Below are 15,310 nucleotides of genomic sequence, written 5' to 3'. Positions count from 1 at the left end.
TGTGTAAACAGTAAATTAAACATTTTCTTTAGTGCAACTTCCAAATTATGCCTGGGACGTAGATGTAGATGGCAATGTAGACTGGGTTGAAAGGTTTTTGGTCTTTAAAACATCAACTTCAGTGAGAACAGTGTTGTTGGTCTCCTTTTTAGCTAATGCTCTGATACTGTGCTCTCCAGGGGCGTGTCTCCCTACATCACCACGATAACGTGTCTACGCATTCCCAGGGTGATGTCGGGGGACGCGTCCACAGGCATTACAAGGAGCCTCTGGAAGATTGAGAGGTTGTTCCTTCTACTGAATGGGCGGATATAAATCCGACCACTCAGAAGAAGGAGCTGCGGCTGTGTTTCCCGACGTTGCCATGTTAACACTGCTGCTGGTGAAGGAGCGGAGGGGAGAGCAAGAGAACCCTCCGCTCTTTCGGCTCCGCAGGCCCGGATAGAACAGCCGAACGGGCCAGATCCGGCCCGCGGGCCGTAGTTTGCCCACGGCTGGTCTAAAACATAGGAAGTACTCATTAAAATACTTACATTCTTCCTTCCTTCAAATCTATTCATTTTAGACACACTTTATTACCCCTCTGGGGAGAAAATTTCTGAAAGATATATTCCTAAACTATAGCTTACATTTTAAAGAAAGCTAACTATCTGCTATAGTTCTGCTGGAGAGATACAGAAACTACAGACAGACACACACACACACACACACACACACACGAACTCTAGCCCCTTTGTCCCTATCTGTGTATAAAACCAGAAATACAAGTTGGATGGAAATCTCTCCTGCAAGAAAGGAGTAAGACAGAGAGAAGAAAAAGAAGGGGGGCAGAGAGGATGTGGAGAAGAGGAGAAAAAAAAGTGGAAGAACAGAAGGAGAAGCAAAGGAAGAAAGAGACATCTAAGAGGATGATGAAGAAGAGGAGGAATACAAAAGGAGAATGAGGAAGAAGGAGAATGAGGAAGAAGAAGAAGAAAACAAGAGAAACACAATAATTATGGTAAATAAAGTGAAAAAAAATCAGAGGATACTGTTTCCTAAACAATAATCTAGAAGCCTAAAATTGCCAATAGGCATTACCAGAGAGAACTAATTTAATCTTAACCAGAATAAGATTCAATAGTTCAGTGTGGTATTTCTACCTGCCAGGCATATGCTACCTGCCAGGCACTGAGCTATACACTGCAATGTTGAGTCCCATCCTCACAGAGCTAGCTCTCACCTCATAGAGGAGGCAATTAAACAAACAACAGACCACAGTTAGTACTAAGGGAGTACATAACAAAGACCAAGTAATTTGGTTGGGGGGTAGAGGGCAATAAAGGAAGGCTTCCAAGAGGAAGCGATATTTAGCTGAGATCTGAAGGATGAGCAGGGGAGGTGAAAAAAAGAAAAAGGGGGGAAGTAACAAAGTGAAGAAGGAAGGAGGTTCTATTCTACAGAGGGAATATCCTGTGCAAAGGCCTGTCTGTCAGGGAGAGCAGTTGCACTACAGGAAGTGAAAGATGGGTACAGCTGGAGGGTCGCCTGCAAACGGGGAGTGCCAGGAGAGGAAGCCAGGTGCTAAAAAGAGCAAAGCAGGAGGCGTCTGGAATAAATGATGGTAGGAAAAGAAGGCTCAGAGAGGAAACTGGTCAGTAGCAGGAATAATTAAGTGAGAAAAAATAGGGGACTTGACAAAGCTAGCTGCAGTGAGAATAAAAAGAAGTAGTTTAAAGGCTATTTGGAATACAGAATCTGTATTTCATGACTAACAGATGAAGGAAAGCAAAGAATGATCAAGGATGACTCCTCAATTTGGGGGACTGAAAACACTGAGGAGTTACAGGAGAGGAGGGAAGAATGAACTGTTTTGGACACAGTGAGTTTGAGATGTATGGGAGACATCCAAGGGCAGAAGCAGGCAGCTGACTATACCGGTCTGAGCTGGAGATACTAATTTGAGAGCAAAACTAGGAGTACTTGGAATGGGATCGCCAAGGGAGTTCCTAGTTGGGACAGGGGCACAACCCTCAAGCTAACCAATCCTTAAGAAATAGGCAGAAGAAAGGGGGCTTGCAAAAGAAACCAAAAAGGAACCAGAATTAGAGACTATCCAAGCGATTATGACACAATCAAAGTAAAGTGAAGAGACTGTCTCAGGAAGAAAGACAAGGTTAACAGTAACTAGTTAGACACATGGACGAAAAAGGGGCCACACATTAAAACTGACAAGCTCAGGGGAGGCCCGCATGGCAGGCCTGACAAACTCAGAGACCAAAAGTAACCCCACGGGATGGTCTGAAATAAAACCTTCCTAAGAAAAATCAAGTCTTGGTGAGTAGTCTCTTGTCCTAGGCTGGTATCTTCCTTGACAAAGGTCAATCTTTACCTTAACTGAGCTGGTCCATTGTCTTTTTGCATCTGCCATAGCAAACTTTTGGAATGTCAGAGTAATTTTCTTTTTTCCAGACCCTTCAGGGCACAACCACTGAACCAGAGCAGAGACCACAGAACTTCTCATTGTTATTATCATGTTAATTGTTGACTATTAACTATCCTATACCCACCAATATAAAAGGAGTGTGTATCTATCCCTTTTACTTTTTATCCAATCCCGGAGATCCATCCCGGCCCCTAGCTTTGCTTTCTCTTGCCTCCCTAATCTATCTATCATCAATGAATTTCATGTAACTCCTTCACATCTCTTTTGATTGTAATGTATAAAACAGGTTTAAAACTGCCATTCTCTGGAGCATTTTCTCAATCCACTGTCATCAGTTTGGCTCAAATAAACTCAAAATTCGTATAAGTTTGGACATTTCTTACGTCAACATGAAATAGGCCTCTTGGATTTGGCTAAAAAAATTACCAGGGACCTTAGTGAGAGCAGTTTCATTGAAATAATAGCAGGATGAAAACAATTCTGAAATAGGTTGAAGATTAAGTGGGAAACTTTTTACAAGCCTTCGTGCGAAGGGAAGGAAGACAGGAGACATATTGAAGGAAGACAAGAAAGAAAGATAAGTTATAAATACAGGACAAAATAAATACAGTAAAATACGGTCACTCAGAGGCAAGAAGGAAAGCACTGGTCTTGGACAAAAAAAGGCAACTCTCCCAGGCCCAGACAAAAGGGAGAAATGTTTGCAGGCACAGGTAGTTTGGCAGTCTAAGGGGGAAAGGTGAGGGAATTCTCATCTGTTGGTTTCTCTGAGCTCGATAAGATTAAAGACAAGACACTGTGCTGGGAATGAGAACAAAGTGCAAGGAGCTGAATGTTTATAGTAAATAACAATTATTAGCAATAACTGCAGTAGAAAATAGAAAAAAGATTTGACCAAGGACTCCCAGAATTCTATGGGTAGCAACAATCTTGACACTGTAGGTCTTGCTTTCCCTAGGACTTGGCAACCTGGAAGTAGGCACACACAAAATGAGTGCCCGTGGCTTTCATCGGTTTTGAATTTCCTGTCTGGATAATGGGCAAGGAAGCCGAAGACAGGACTTGGCAAAATGTTTCTGTAAAAGCTCAGGCAGTAAATACTTTAGACTTTGCAGGTTATGTGGTCTCTGCTACCATTCCTCAGACAATGCGTAAATGAAGGGGTATAGCTGTGTAATTTATAAAAAACAGGTGGTGAGCTAGATTTGACCCGCTACTGGGCTATAGTTTACCAATCCCCGTTAAGAGAAGGAAGTAAAGACATAAAAAGGTACTGATACCAGAGGGATCAATGGGCTAGAACTCTGAAGAACTGAAGAAATGGTGGCTTCTACAGAGAACTAAAATTTTATGGCATGAATAAACTAGACCAGTGGTCGGCAAACTGCGGCTCGAGAGTCACATGCGGCTCTTTGGCCCCTTGAGTGTGGCTCTTCCACAAAATACCACGGCCTGAGCGAGTCTATTTTGAAGAAGTGGCGTTAGAAGAAGTTTAAGTTTAAAAAATTGGGCTCTCAAAAGAAATTTCAATCGTTGTACTGTTGATATTTGGCTCCGTTGACTCATGAGTTTGCCGACCACTGAACTAGACCGTGTTAGAATAACACAGTCTATACAACGAACCTTTGAGCCGATTTCACAAACATCAATAGGATCATCATCTCCACAGCAGTCTGTGCTCTTATCATTTCTGTGGGGATCTTCCCAAGTCTAAAAGAAAGGGGGAAGTGGGGAGAAGCAGAAATATAGGTTAACTCACTATAATGTATTTTAACCTTTCCACACAGTCATGACGTTTTATAGATAGCCACAGTCCAAAGGAAAATTCTCAGAAATTACATAGGCTCGATGCCAACATGCCAGTACATCCTCAAGCACAATAATACTTAAAGCCTATTTATAGTATTTCCTCCCCTCAGTCTTTCATTTCTTTGTATAATCACATCTGAAAGTGGGTGGTATTTCCAAACATAATCTTCTTCCAAGTTTTGTCAGTGTCTAAATCCATTTTCATGTTTTGAGTTTCATCTCGGATGTTCCCACTGTCTATGCCCTGTTCCCACTGACTGCCCGAACCGCTGCTTCCATTGCTCACTGCTCCTCTGACAAGGAACCAGCACCGGGCCTGCCTTTCTGTGTTTGAAAACAATCTATGAATATTAGCCAATACATTTGTAATCACCGTGCTCTGGTCCTTAGGTCTCTTTAAAACATCACTGCCCTGTACCGAGCTGTACATGTAGTTGCTTCTTGAAAACTCCTTCCTGATTAAGCAGGATTCTTGTCAACAAGTCCAAGGAAGTAGGATCTCCTCAGTTACTACCTGTTCTTTGCCAGCTTTAATTTGGAGCAAGAGCCTCTACCAGCAGTGTCACTATTAGCAGTTAACATCAGTAGCCAACAGTGTCATCATTGGGACAATATGACTGAGAACTCACTATGGGGCTAAGCACTTGGCTTTGACCATCTCATTCAAAATTTGCAATCACCTTGTGGGGTAGGTGGTAGGATGAAAGAGGTGAACAAACAGACCTGGAGCGATGTGGTCACTGGTCCCAGGTAACAAAGCTACTAAGTGGTACTAAATGATATTTGGGGAAAAGGAACCAAATTTATAATAAAGGCCAAAATAATAAAGGCAACAATAATATATTAAGACTGAAGAAATCTTGAATTTAGTGATTCTAGTCCTTGAACATCATCCAGATGGGTCGTCTAAGTATTCACTCAGAGAGATCGGGGGAAGACAAAGATGACTTTTGTCCAGGCCAAACTTAGGTCTGAGGAAGGCACTATTGCCAGTGTGGGAGAAGGTACTAAGGTGAAACAGTCTAGACAGCTGAAGGTCTGAAATAATGATGGCACTCTGATGAATCACAAGCTAAGTGGAGAGACTGCTACTTACACAGTGTTCTGCTGCTTAAACGTTCTTGCAAGCACGGTTGGCTTGGTAACTGCTTGAACAAAATCGTGCTGTTACAAGACAAATCCTAAGAGCAAAAACCCACACACATCTACAAAACAAATGCAACTCACACAATGCATTTATTAATTTGTTCATCCCACAAGTATTTACTGAGTGCCTACTCTGTTCTAAGCACTAAGCTGGGCAGTTGGGAGACATCAGTGAACAAAACAGATAGAATCCTTCATAAAGTCTGCATTATAGCTGGAAGAATTAACAATAAACACAAATAACTAAATTACATAGCATATTAGATGTTGGTAGGTGTTGTGGAAAAGGAAAAGAAATAAAGCATGGAAGATGGAATGAGAGTACAGGAGGCAGAGTTAAAACTGTAAAGGATGCACAGGGCAGACATCAGGAAGATGACTCCTGAGCAATCATGTAAGGGGGAGCTCATGTGCACATCTGGGAAAGAGTGAATGTGCAGGCCTGAGGCAGGAGCATACCTGCGGTACCAGAGCATTGTGAGATGGTCACTGTGGCAGTGATGGAGCAGGAGGAGAAGGATGAGGGGAGGTTGGAGATGAGACCAAAAATGCAAATGGAGCCTTGGCCAGTGTGGCTTAGTTGATTGAACATCATCCCATGCACTGAAAGGTTACCGGTTTGATTCCCAATCAGGGCACATTGCGTGTTGCAGGTTCAATCCCCAGTCAGGGTACGTACAGGAGGCAACCAATCAATGTTTCTCTCACACTGATGTCTCTCTCTCTCTCTCTCTCTCTCTCTCTCTCTCTAATATCAATAAAAACGTATTTTTTAAAAAAAATGTAAATGGGACCAGGGGCTGGCTTCCATATTAACAGGCTCATTCTGTCTTAATATGTACAAGGAAGCTATTTATCCTTTCCCATAAAAAAACTGACCTAATTTCTACTTTTTATAAACATTAATTTATTTTGGGGGGGTTGTTTTTGGTAAATAACTTCTATGCAATCTGTACTATATTCTTTTGCTGAAGACTAACACACACATTCATACACACACACACTACAAGATCAGTTTGAGTTTAAAAAGATAGTAAAAATCTCTGGTTAAAAATGGCAGTTTGTTTTAGTTTTGTTTGTTCATTTATTTATTTATTTCTTGTACTATAATTCACATGAGTGAAATCATAGTTTTTATCCTTTTTTGTCTGAGGTATTTCACTTAGCATAGTACCTTCAAGATACTGTCGCAAATGGTCACATTTCATTTTTTTATGACTAAGTATTTTTCAATTGTTATATATATATATATATATAATATATATATAATATATTTTATATATATGTGTGTGTGTGTATATATATATATATATATATATATATATATATATACACACACACACACACACACACACACACACCACTTTTTAATACATTCATACCTCAATGAACACTTAGGTTGCTTCCATATCTTGGCTGCCATAAATAATGCTGCAATGAACATAGGAGTGCATGTATCTCTTTGAATTAGTATTTTCATATTCTTGGGATAATTACCCAGAAGAGGACTGACTGGATCATAGGGTAGTTCTAGTCTCAATTTTTTTGAGGAACCTCCATAGTGATTTCAATAGTGGCTGTACCAACAGTATACAAGGGTTCCCTTTTCTCCACACCCTCTCTCTCCAGCATTTGTTATTAGTCTTTTCTTGATAATAGCCATTCTAACAGGTGTGAGGTGGTATCTCCTTGTAGTTACCAGATGGGAAGAGAGGTGGAAGGAGGGTGAAATGGTTATGGGCGGGGGGGGGGGGGGGTCAAATGAATGGTAACAGATGGAAACTAGACTTTTGGCAGTGACCACACTATAGTACATACAAATATCTAATTTTAAAGTTGTACACCTAATCTTTTATAATGTTATTAACCAATCCTACCTCAATATAAAATAAAAGCACCAGTAATTTTTAAAAAGGGCAGAGAGAATAAGGTCTATTTCCTTTTCCTCACTTCCATCCTAGCCACAGTAGCCTCCTTTCTGTTTCTCAAACAAATGAGGCCTCCTTCCTCCCAGGGCCTTTATACTTGCCGTTTCTTGCCGAATTCTTCTAGACAGCCATACTACCTGTTCCGTCACCTCCTTTAGGTCCTCATTCAAATAACACCTTCTCACTGAGCCTTCTCCCTGCCTATACGGCAACAATCCAACACACCCTAGCCCTACTTTATTTTTCTCCAGCACACCACCATCTGATGTATTATATATTTACTATTAGTTTTTTGTCTGTCTCTGCCCAGGATAAAAGGCTCAGAGATTCTTTGTCCCTTTTATCACTACTTTACCTCCAATACTTAAGAACATGGCCTGGCAAACATCAGACACTCAAAAACTATGTCCTGAAAGAATGAGCAGCTCTGTGAAGACTTGCTGTGGAAATGGCAAGGGAAATGAGGAACACTGAAGAAGATGGCGGTGGCCTGGAAGTGAGGAAGGACAAGTGTTGCAAAGTGAGGCTGGAGAAGCAGGGGACAAATTATGCAGGGTTGGGGGGCCATGTTAAGAAAGTTCTTGTATATCCTTTGAACAATAGGAAACCATTAAAACGTTCTCATATGAATAAAACATTAACAAATTTATGTTTTAAAAATGCTATTTTGGATGCTGGTGGAGCGTGAAATTTTGGTAGGCAACAGTGAAGACAGGGTGCATTCAGAGACTGCTGCAGCCCAATTCTGTTGTACTTAAATAGGAACTACTGTACCTAACAGATTAATATAATAGCAAATAAGAGCATTTTGAGACTTCAAACACACTCAGAGAAGTACAAAAATTCATGAGAACTTTAAGTAAACTACGGAAGCTTAGAAATAGTAGATGAGATCGTAGCACCTACTATGCTCCACTGTAACCACTGGTTTAGCTGTCAATCAAACCCATGAGACTATAAATCCCTTTAGAGAAAAGACCATCTATACATATAAAGAGGTCATATGCTAATTGACCATTACTGTGTCCCACTAATGACCAATTTGCATACTGACAGACCAGCAGGTGCACGTGCAGCAGGGGTACTTGCGTGAGGCTTGCTTCCCTGCCCCCAGCGCCAGAGTCCTCTTTTTCTCCCGGGTGCACGCATCCGACAAACACCCCCACGATACCGTGCATGGTCCCAGAGCACTCTGCCCAGGGACGCCACCAACCCCCACCCCTGAGGTGGGGGGAGTCGAGGGGCGACACCCGCACGGCAGAAGGCACAGTCCGCAGACGCCAACCAGGGGGTGCGCACATCAGCGGTGACCCCTGGGAGGGGTCGCGCACACAAATCGAGAGGGTGTGGACCCAACACCACAAAGGAAGGGCCTGGGCTCAACAACAGAGAGTCACAGGCAACCCTCATACCACAGCGAAGCCGCCCCGGCTTTCTCCAGCCGTCCATTCATTCATCTGCCCAGCGGGCTGGCATCCTAGACTGAAAGGCACCCCTCCCCCCCCAGGACAAGCCGAGCCCAAGCGTGCCTGCGCAAGCACGCCCTTCACCTGCGAATTCCGGAGGGGAGCGGATGGAGGGCCACTCGAGGCGTGGGAGCGGGCACGCTGGGGGATAAAAAGGCCTCCACATGCCCCCGCTTCAGCACTCAACAGGAGAAAAGCCTTGCGCTAGATGCAGGCCTGGCTGGCTGGACCCTCCCCCAACTTGGAGTGGGGGGGCGCGGGCCATGGTAGGCAAGACACCGCTGCGTCGTCGCTTGGCCCCTCAAAGCCGGTGAGAGAGGGGGCCGAGTGCCCAAACAGAGGCGGCCACAGGCCCCAGAGAGAAAAGCAGTCAGTACGAAGGACTAAAAGCATAGAATTTTTAATTAGCCTGTAACAAGAGTAAAAGAATGAGGAAGGAGGGGGGAGGATAGGGAAGAAGAAAAGGAGGGAGGGAAGAACTTTATAAAGGAGTCAGTAGAGAGCAGAGTTCAAGAAGGAAAGAGGATGTATGAGTGAACTGTAGGAGCTATAATGAAAATCAAGTATAGTTGTGTACTGGGGACAGATTTTAAAAGTAGGAGTCAGAAAAGAAAAAAGATAAATAATAGTGAATAATTAGGGAGGTAGATAGATAGATATTAAAACAGTGGAAGTAAGTAGAGAAGAGTGTATGGGAAAGGCCGGATGAGAGAGAAAGAGGGAAGGAAGAAAAGTTTCAAAGGGGAGCCAGTAGAGCTTAAAAGGAGAATGGGAAGAAGGAAGAAATGAGGCAGGGAGCAAAGCAGGTCCGAGGGAGGAAGTGAAGAAAAAAATTAAGGTGGGAAGGAAGGAAAAGGGGAGGGAGGGTAGGGGTAAAGATAAAGGAAAGAAGGAATGTGGGGAGGGAGGGAGGGTAGGAGAAAGATGGGAAGAAGGATGATGGAACAAAAGTAGGAAATAAAGAGGAAAGAAAAGTTTATAAATGATTAGTCAGTAGGATAAAGTGTTACATAAAGGAGAGAGAAAAATTGTGTGAGAGGGAGAAGCCAATAAGGAAGTCAAATACAATTGTGTGTGAAGGGGATAATATTTTTAAAAAAAATAGTTAATAGGGGTGATCAGGCTGGCAGGGGAGGGCAGTTAGGGGGATCAGGGTGACAGGCTGAGTCGTTAGGGCAGGCAGGCAGGTGAGGGGTTAGGAGCCAGAGGTCCCTATTGCAAGAGGGATCGGGCCTAAACTGGTAGTTGGACATCCCCCGAGGGCTCCCCCATTGGAGAGGGTATAGGTAGGGCTGAGGGACCCGCGCCCTCCCCCCCCCGCCCCCGGTGCATGAATTTCGTGCACTGGGCCTCTAGTATAATAATAAAAGTAACAGTAGTAATAATGTGATTACTACCCATTAGGCACTATTCTAAGTGAATCTGCAATAACTCATTAAACCTCAACACAACCATTTGCAGTAGGTACTTTATCATCTCTAATTTATAGATGAAGAAAGTGAGCAAAGAAAGACATTACTTGCCCAAGGTTACATTACTAATAAATGGCAATCTGACCCCAAAACCCATATTCTTTGGTCATTTATTATGCAGAAAGTATCCTCTAAGCTTAACAATTATTTTTTATTTTTTTAATCCTCTCACCAGGTCTAACAAAATATCTATTTAGGCACCTGGTATGCACAAAAGCTATCTTAATGGTTTCAACAGACATTCTCATTCTGAGCAGGTTGTGCATATTTAACAAAGAACCTTTCCACGTGGGTGGTCTAACTGCATCAAAGGCAGCCTGACTCTTTAGAAAACAATTTTCTTTTTTCTTTTCCTGTGAATGTTTATACTACACGGACAGCTGTGTTTCTGAGTTGGATAAAGCAAGACCCCTTCCCTCAGAAACTTCCCCAAAAGCATTTTGGAACTTCATGCAAAATGTTAAAATTAATTTAAAAAATTAAAATACAAAATGAACATGCAGATAGATGGTCTAATGGCTTTTATAAACATAAAGGCAGATGCCTATGTCGTCAAAACTCAGCCTTTTGATTCTGCATATTCTGAATTTTATTCACTAAATCATCTAGAAAAGTTACCACTTCCAAGAAGTGAGAAACAGAAGAAGAAAATAAAAAAGGTAAAAAAGAAGGAAAAACAAATAGTGTCATTCTCTAACAGGAATGCTGCTTTCCCATTTTTTAGCCCTTGCTTTCACTGCTTTCCACTGAACAGTTATAAATTCATAATAATGAATAATTAAGTCATCTAACTCAATTTACCATGAGTTCTGAAAAAAGTTAATTACTTAAAAATTCATCTGTTAAAGTTTAAAAAATAAAGTTCATGCTACCATGTGAATATATAAAAGCATTGTTTGTCATATTCAAAAAAATGACAACAGATAAAGCAGAAAAAATATTTTTCACTGAATCTTAACAGCCAAGCCCAGAAAAAAAAAAAAAAAAAAAAAAAGCCAAATGTGAGTGTTCTATAAGCCTAACTCCAAGAGCTAGAGCACAGATATAAAGTTGGAAAAAAATTTATTGATACAATAAAACTCCACATTAAAAATTTTTAAATTTACAAATCTCTCAAACTGACATGTCCTCAGAATCAATTTAAATTCAAGTAGCTCACAGGATTTACAAGGCAATTTTTTTAGAAGACAGAAAAGTTTTACCATTATAACAAAAATGTTACCTGAGGGAGGGCACCATAATTCCATATATAACCCTTGTGAGGAAAAATATTCGCCACATAGCGTAGCTTGCCATCCTTTATGTCTTGTTTAATGGGATTCAATGGCTCCTGCGTGGCAATCTAAGCAGATCATGGACAAAAGGGGGTAGGAGGATGAGAAATGATTAATCCTATCTTTAAACAATATTTTTAAGATCTGCTATAATAAGACTAAATACTCATATTCCAATTTACTGATCAAAGATAGTTTAAAATAAATTAAGCTAGCTCTTATTTCTAATTTAGTAAGAAAAACCATCTGGAAAGGAAGTATCAGATAATATACTTAGGCACTCTATTATTTAGGCACTCATTATTTCTAACACAAATGATTGAAATAGCAAGAGGATAAAAATTAATCAACTTGCTTTTTGTTACTGATCTCAGGCTTTTTACCATCAATCTTATAATAAAGTTAACTCAAAGATTTTCACCAAGTGATTTCATTTCCAAGTTACCTTTCTATCAGACATATCCAAATTGCCATGCAAAACACACATACACAACACACACACACTCACAAAAACCTATCTTATAAAGTAAACAATAACTGAAGCCATGTTTGAATAAACAAACACTGCTTAAATTAGGCAGAATCTCACAGAGTCTTGATCCTATATCCTAAGGTAGAGAGTAGCCAGAATGATGAAACAGTATAGTTGAAACAAGACCAACTTTTTTCTATTAAAATATTAGCTAAGCCCTGACCAGCATGGTTCAGTGGTTAGAGTGTCAGCTCTTGCACTTCAGTCAAGGGCACATACCTGGGTTCCAGGTTTGATACCCAGTCCCGGACAGGGTTTGTGTATGAGGCAACCAATCGATGTGTCTCTCTCACATTGATGTTTTCCTCTCTCTCTCTCCCTCCTTCCCTCTCTTCCATTCTCTAAAAACCAATGGAAAAAATATCCTCAGGTGAGGATTGACAACAAAATAAAATATTAGCAAAAAATTTAAAATAAAATACTACCAGTACCTAGTAAAATTACTGACAATTCTCCAAATAGAAATTCTGAAAATTATACATGTGCATAACAATCATTAATTTAAATACTTGAAATCATACCTGCCATCCAACCCAAAGTTGTAGAAGAAGGCTTAAATAACTAACCATACTAAGTGCCATAAATTAAATTTCACTCAGAATTATAAGGATTGTTATCTAACTGAAGATGAAGCAATAAAATTCTGAAAAGCAAGAGGTAAGTTCTTGATAGGTTCATGTCTTATGGGAAGATTTTTTTTTTTAAAGCTACCCAGGGGAACAGCAGATGCTCTTAGAGCAGCCGTGGGCAAACTACAGCCCGCGGGCCGGATCCGGCTGTTCTATCCGGTTCTCTTGCTCTCCCCTCCGCTCCTTTACTTTGAATTTATATTAGTTCACACAAACACTCCATCCATGCTTTTGTTCCGGCCCTCCGGTCCAGTTTAAGAACCCATTGTGGCCCTTGAGTCAAAAAGTTTGCCCACCCGTCTTAGAGAGTGCTCATAAGTCACGAGTTGGCCAGGAAAAATGCTTTCATTCCTGGTAGAACAAAATCTAAAGAAGAATTAAGTCCTTAGAAACTGAAATTGCCATAAGCCCCAAACAGATAAGTTTCAGTGGCGTCTATAAACAAAATGCATCCCAGAATCTAAGTAAATGTGGAAAATATTTGTCATTTTCAAAGACAGAGAAGAGTCAAGGAAAATTAAATCCTATATAATAAAGAGGTAATATGCAAATTGACTGTCACTCCAACAACACAAAATGGCCACCCCCATGTGATCAAAGATGGCCATACCCCCATGTGGACACAAGATGGCCACCACAAGATGGCTGGCAGGGGAGGGCAGTTGGGGGGGAACAGGCCTGCAGGGGAGGGTAGTTGGGGCAACCAGGCCTGCAGGGCAGGGCAGTTGGAGGGGACCATGTCTGCAGGGGAGGGCAATTGTGGGGACCAGGCCTGCAGGTGAGAGCAGTTGGGGGAGACCAGGCCTGTAGGGGAGGGTAGTTGGGAAGGACCAGGCCTGCAGGGGAGGGCGTTGGGGGGGACCAGGCCTGCAGGGGAAGGCAGTTGGGGGGTACCAGGCCTGTAGGGGAGGACAGTTGGGAGTGACCAGGCCTGCAGGGGAGGGCAGTTGGGAGGGGGAACAGGTCTGCAGGGGAGGGCAGTTGGGGGGGACCAGGCCTGCAGGGGAGGGCAGTTGGGGGTGACCAGGCCAGCAGGGGAGAGCAGTTAAGGGCAACCAGTTTGGCAAGGGAGGGCAGTTGGGGACAACCAGGCCTGCAGGGGAGGGCAGTTGGGGGGGACCAGGCCTGCAGGGGAGGGCAGTTGGGGGGGACCAGGCCTGCAGGGGAGGGCAGTTGGGGGCAACCAGACCTGCAGAGGAGGGCAGTTGGGGGGACCAGGCCTGCAGGGGAGGACAGTTGGGGGGGGCCAGGCTGGCAAGGGAGGGCAGTAAGGGGTGACCGGGCCAGCAGGGGAGGGTAGTTGGGGTCGACCAGGTCCGCGGGGGAGGGCAGTTAGGGGCAATCAGGCCAGCAGGGGAGCAGTTAGGCATCGATCAAGCTGGCAGGGGAGTGGCTAGGGGGTGATCATGCTGGCAGGCAGAAGCGGTTAGGGGCAATCAGGCAGGCAGGCAGGCGAGCGGTTGGGAGCCAGCAGTCCTAGATTGTAAGAGGGGTCCCAGATTGGAGAGGGTGCAGGCTGGGCTGAGGGACACACCCCTCCCCCCCCCCCCATGCACGAATTTCATGTTCTGGGCCTCTAGTATGTATATAACAAACTAGAGAGGCTAAAATGGAAAACATTCTCTTTAAAGTATAGATTCAGCTTTGACTAATAGTTTGCTTTTGAAATTAAATTCAAAGTAATTTCACAAGAATGTCTTCAATTATTACAAAGAAGTTTGTCAACCATCCTATATTCAAAATATTATGGCAAACAACTTAAAACAAAGTTTTTGTATCATGATTATCATATTCATTTGATAGTAATAGAATATATCCATACCTCCATTTTAGCATTTGTCCACCGAGGTACTTCGACAACCATATTAAACAAATTCTGCAGTTAAAAAAAAGAGAGAAAATTTAATTTTTTAACCTACCCTTTATTTTTTCACTTATCTCCCGTAGGAGAATGTTTTAGTCCCCCCCCACACACACACACACAAAAAAAAAATGGTTAGAGTCTGCATCATATGTCTGCCTACATCTTAAAATTCCTCTAAACAATTAGAGAAGTTGTCTAAAACACAGCAGAATTTAAGCCACAATGTTAGGAGTTGCTACATTTCTGGAGATACCTTAGCAGTATAGTGACAGAACCAGAATGAAGTCAGGAAACTTATTTTAATTTTTATTTTCAAACTAAAATAGAGACAAAGTCCACCATGTAAGCTGAATGTCTCACTTTCTTAATCTGTAAAGTACATGTGATAATCATTGTCCTACTCACCACACAAGGCTGGTATGAAGACCAATCATATAATTTAAATGAAAATACACAGAAAATTATAAAGTAAAGTATTTTGAAAATTTAAAATAATATTTAAACCCAAATTATGATCATCGTGTAAAATTAAGGACATCAGTAGGTAGTTATAAAGCTTACAAAGAGAAGCACTTTTCTGCCTCATGATCTCTGGTTTCCTAAATTTACAAAAGAACCATTACTTCTTTTTATCATTTTTAAACTTTGCAGAGTGCTTAAAACAAAAGAGACCCTGGGTCAATGGTGAGTAAAAACTATTTCCTACAGTAACTATGTATGTAAGGGTATAATTTTCCACAGTTTTAGAGTTACAAAGAGAAAGTC

General features: G+C 42.0%; 1 protein-coding gene across 3 annotated transcripts in view; it reads right to left on the bottom strand.

Annotated features, from left to right (window-relative positions):
* PPA2 (inorganic pyrophosphatase 2) overlaps positions 1–15,310 on the bottom strand; it is an 84,221-nt gene that overhangs the window by 45,557 nt on the left and 23,354 nt on the right. For all 3 annotated transcript variants that reach the window (XR_013960474.1, XM_080666028.1, XM_080666029.1), the window contains 3 exons: positions 14,504–14,557; positions 11,469–11,588; positions 4,049–4,135 (listed from right to left, as the gene is read on the bottom strand). Coding sequence is in view for 2 of the 3 variants with exons in the window: in XM_080666028.1 (XP_080522154.1) it covers positions 4,049–4,135; positions 11,469–11,588; positions 14,504–14,557 (261 nt within the window). In the remaining variant the exon portion in view is untranslated. The remainder of the gene's footprint in view (positions 1–4,048; positions 4,136–11,468; positions 11,589–14,503; positions 14,558–15,310) is intronic.

Source organism: Plecotus auritus (assembly GCF_963455305.1).
Source record: "Plecotus auritus genome assembly, chromosome: 1".
Lineage (NCBI taxonomy): Eukaryota > Metazoa > Chordata > Mammalia > Chiroptera > Vespertilionidae > Plecotus > Plecotus auritus.
This window is presented reverse-complemented; position numbering and strand designations above follow the sequence as displayed.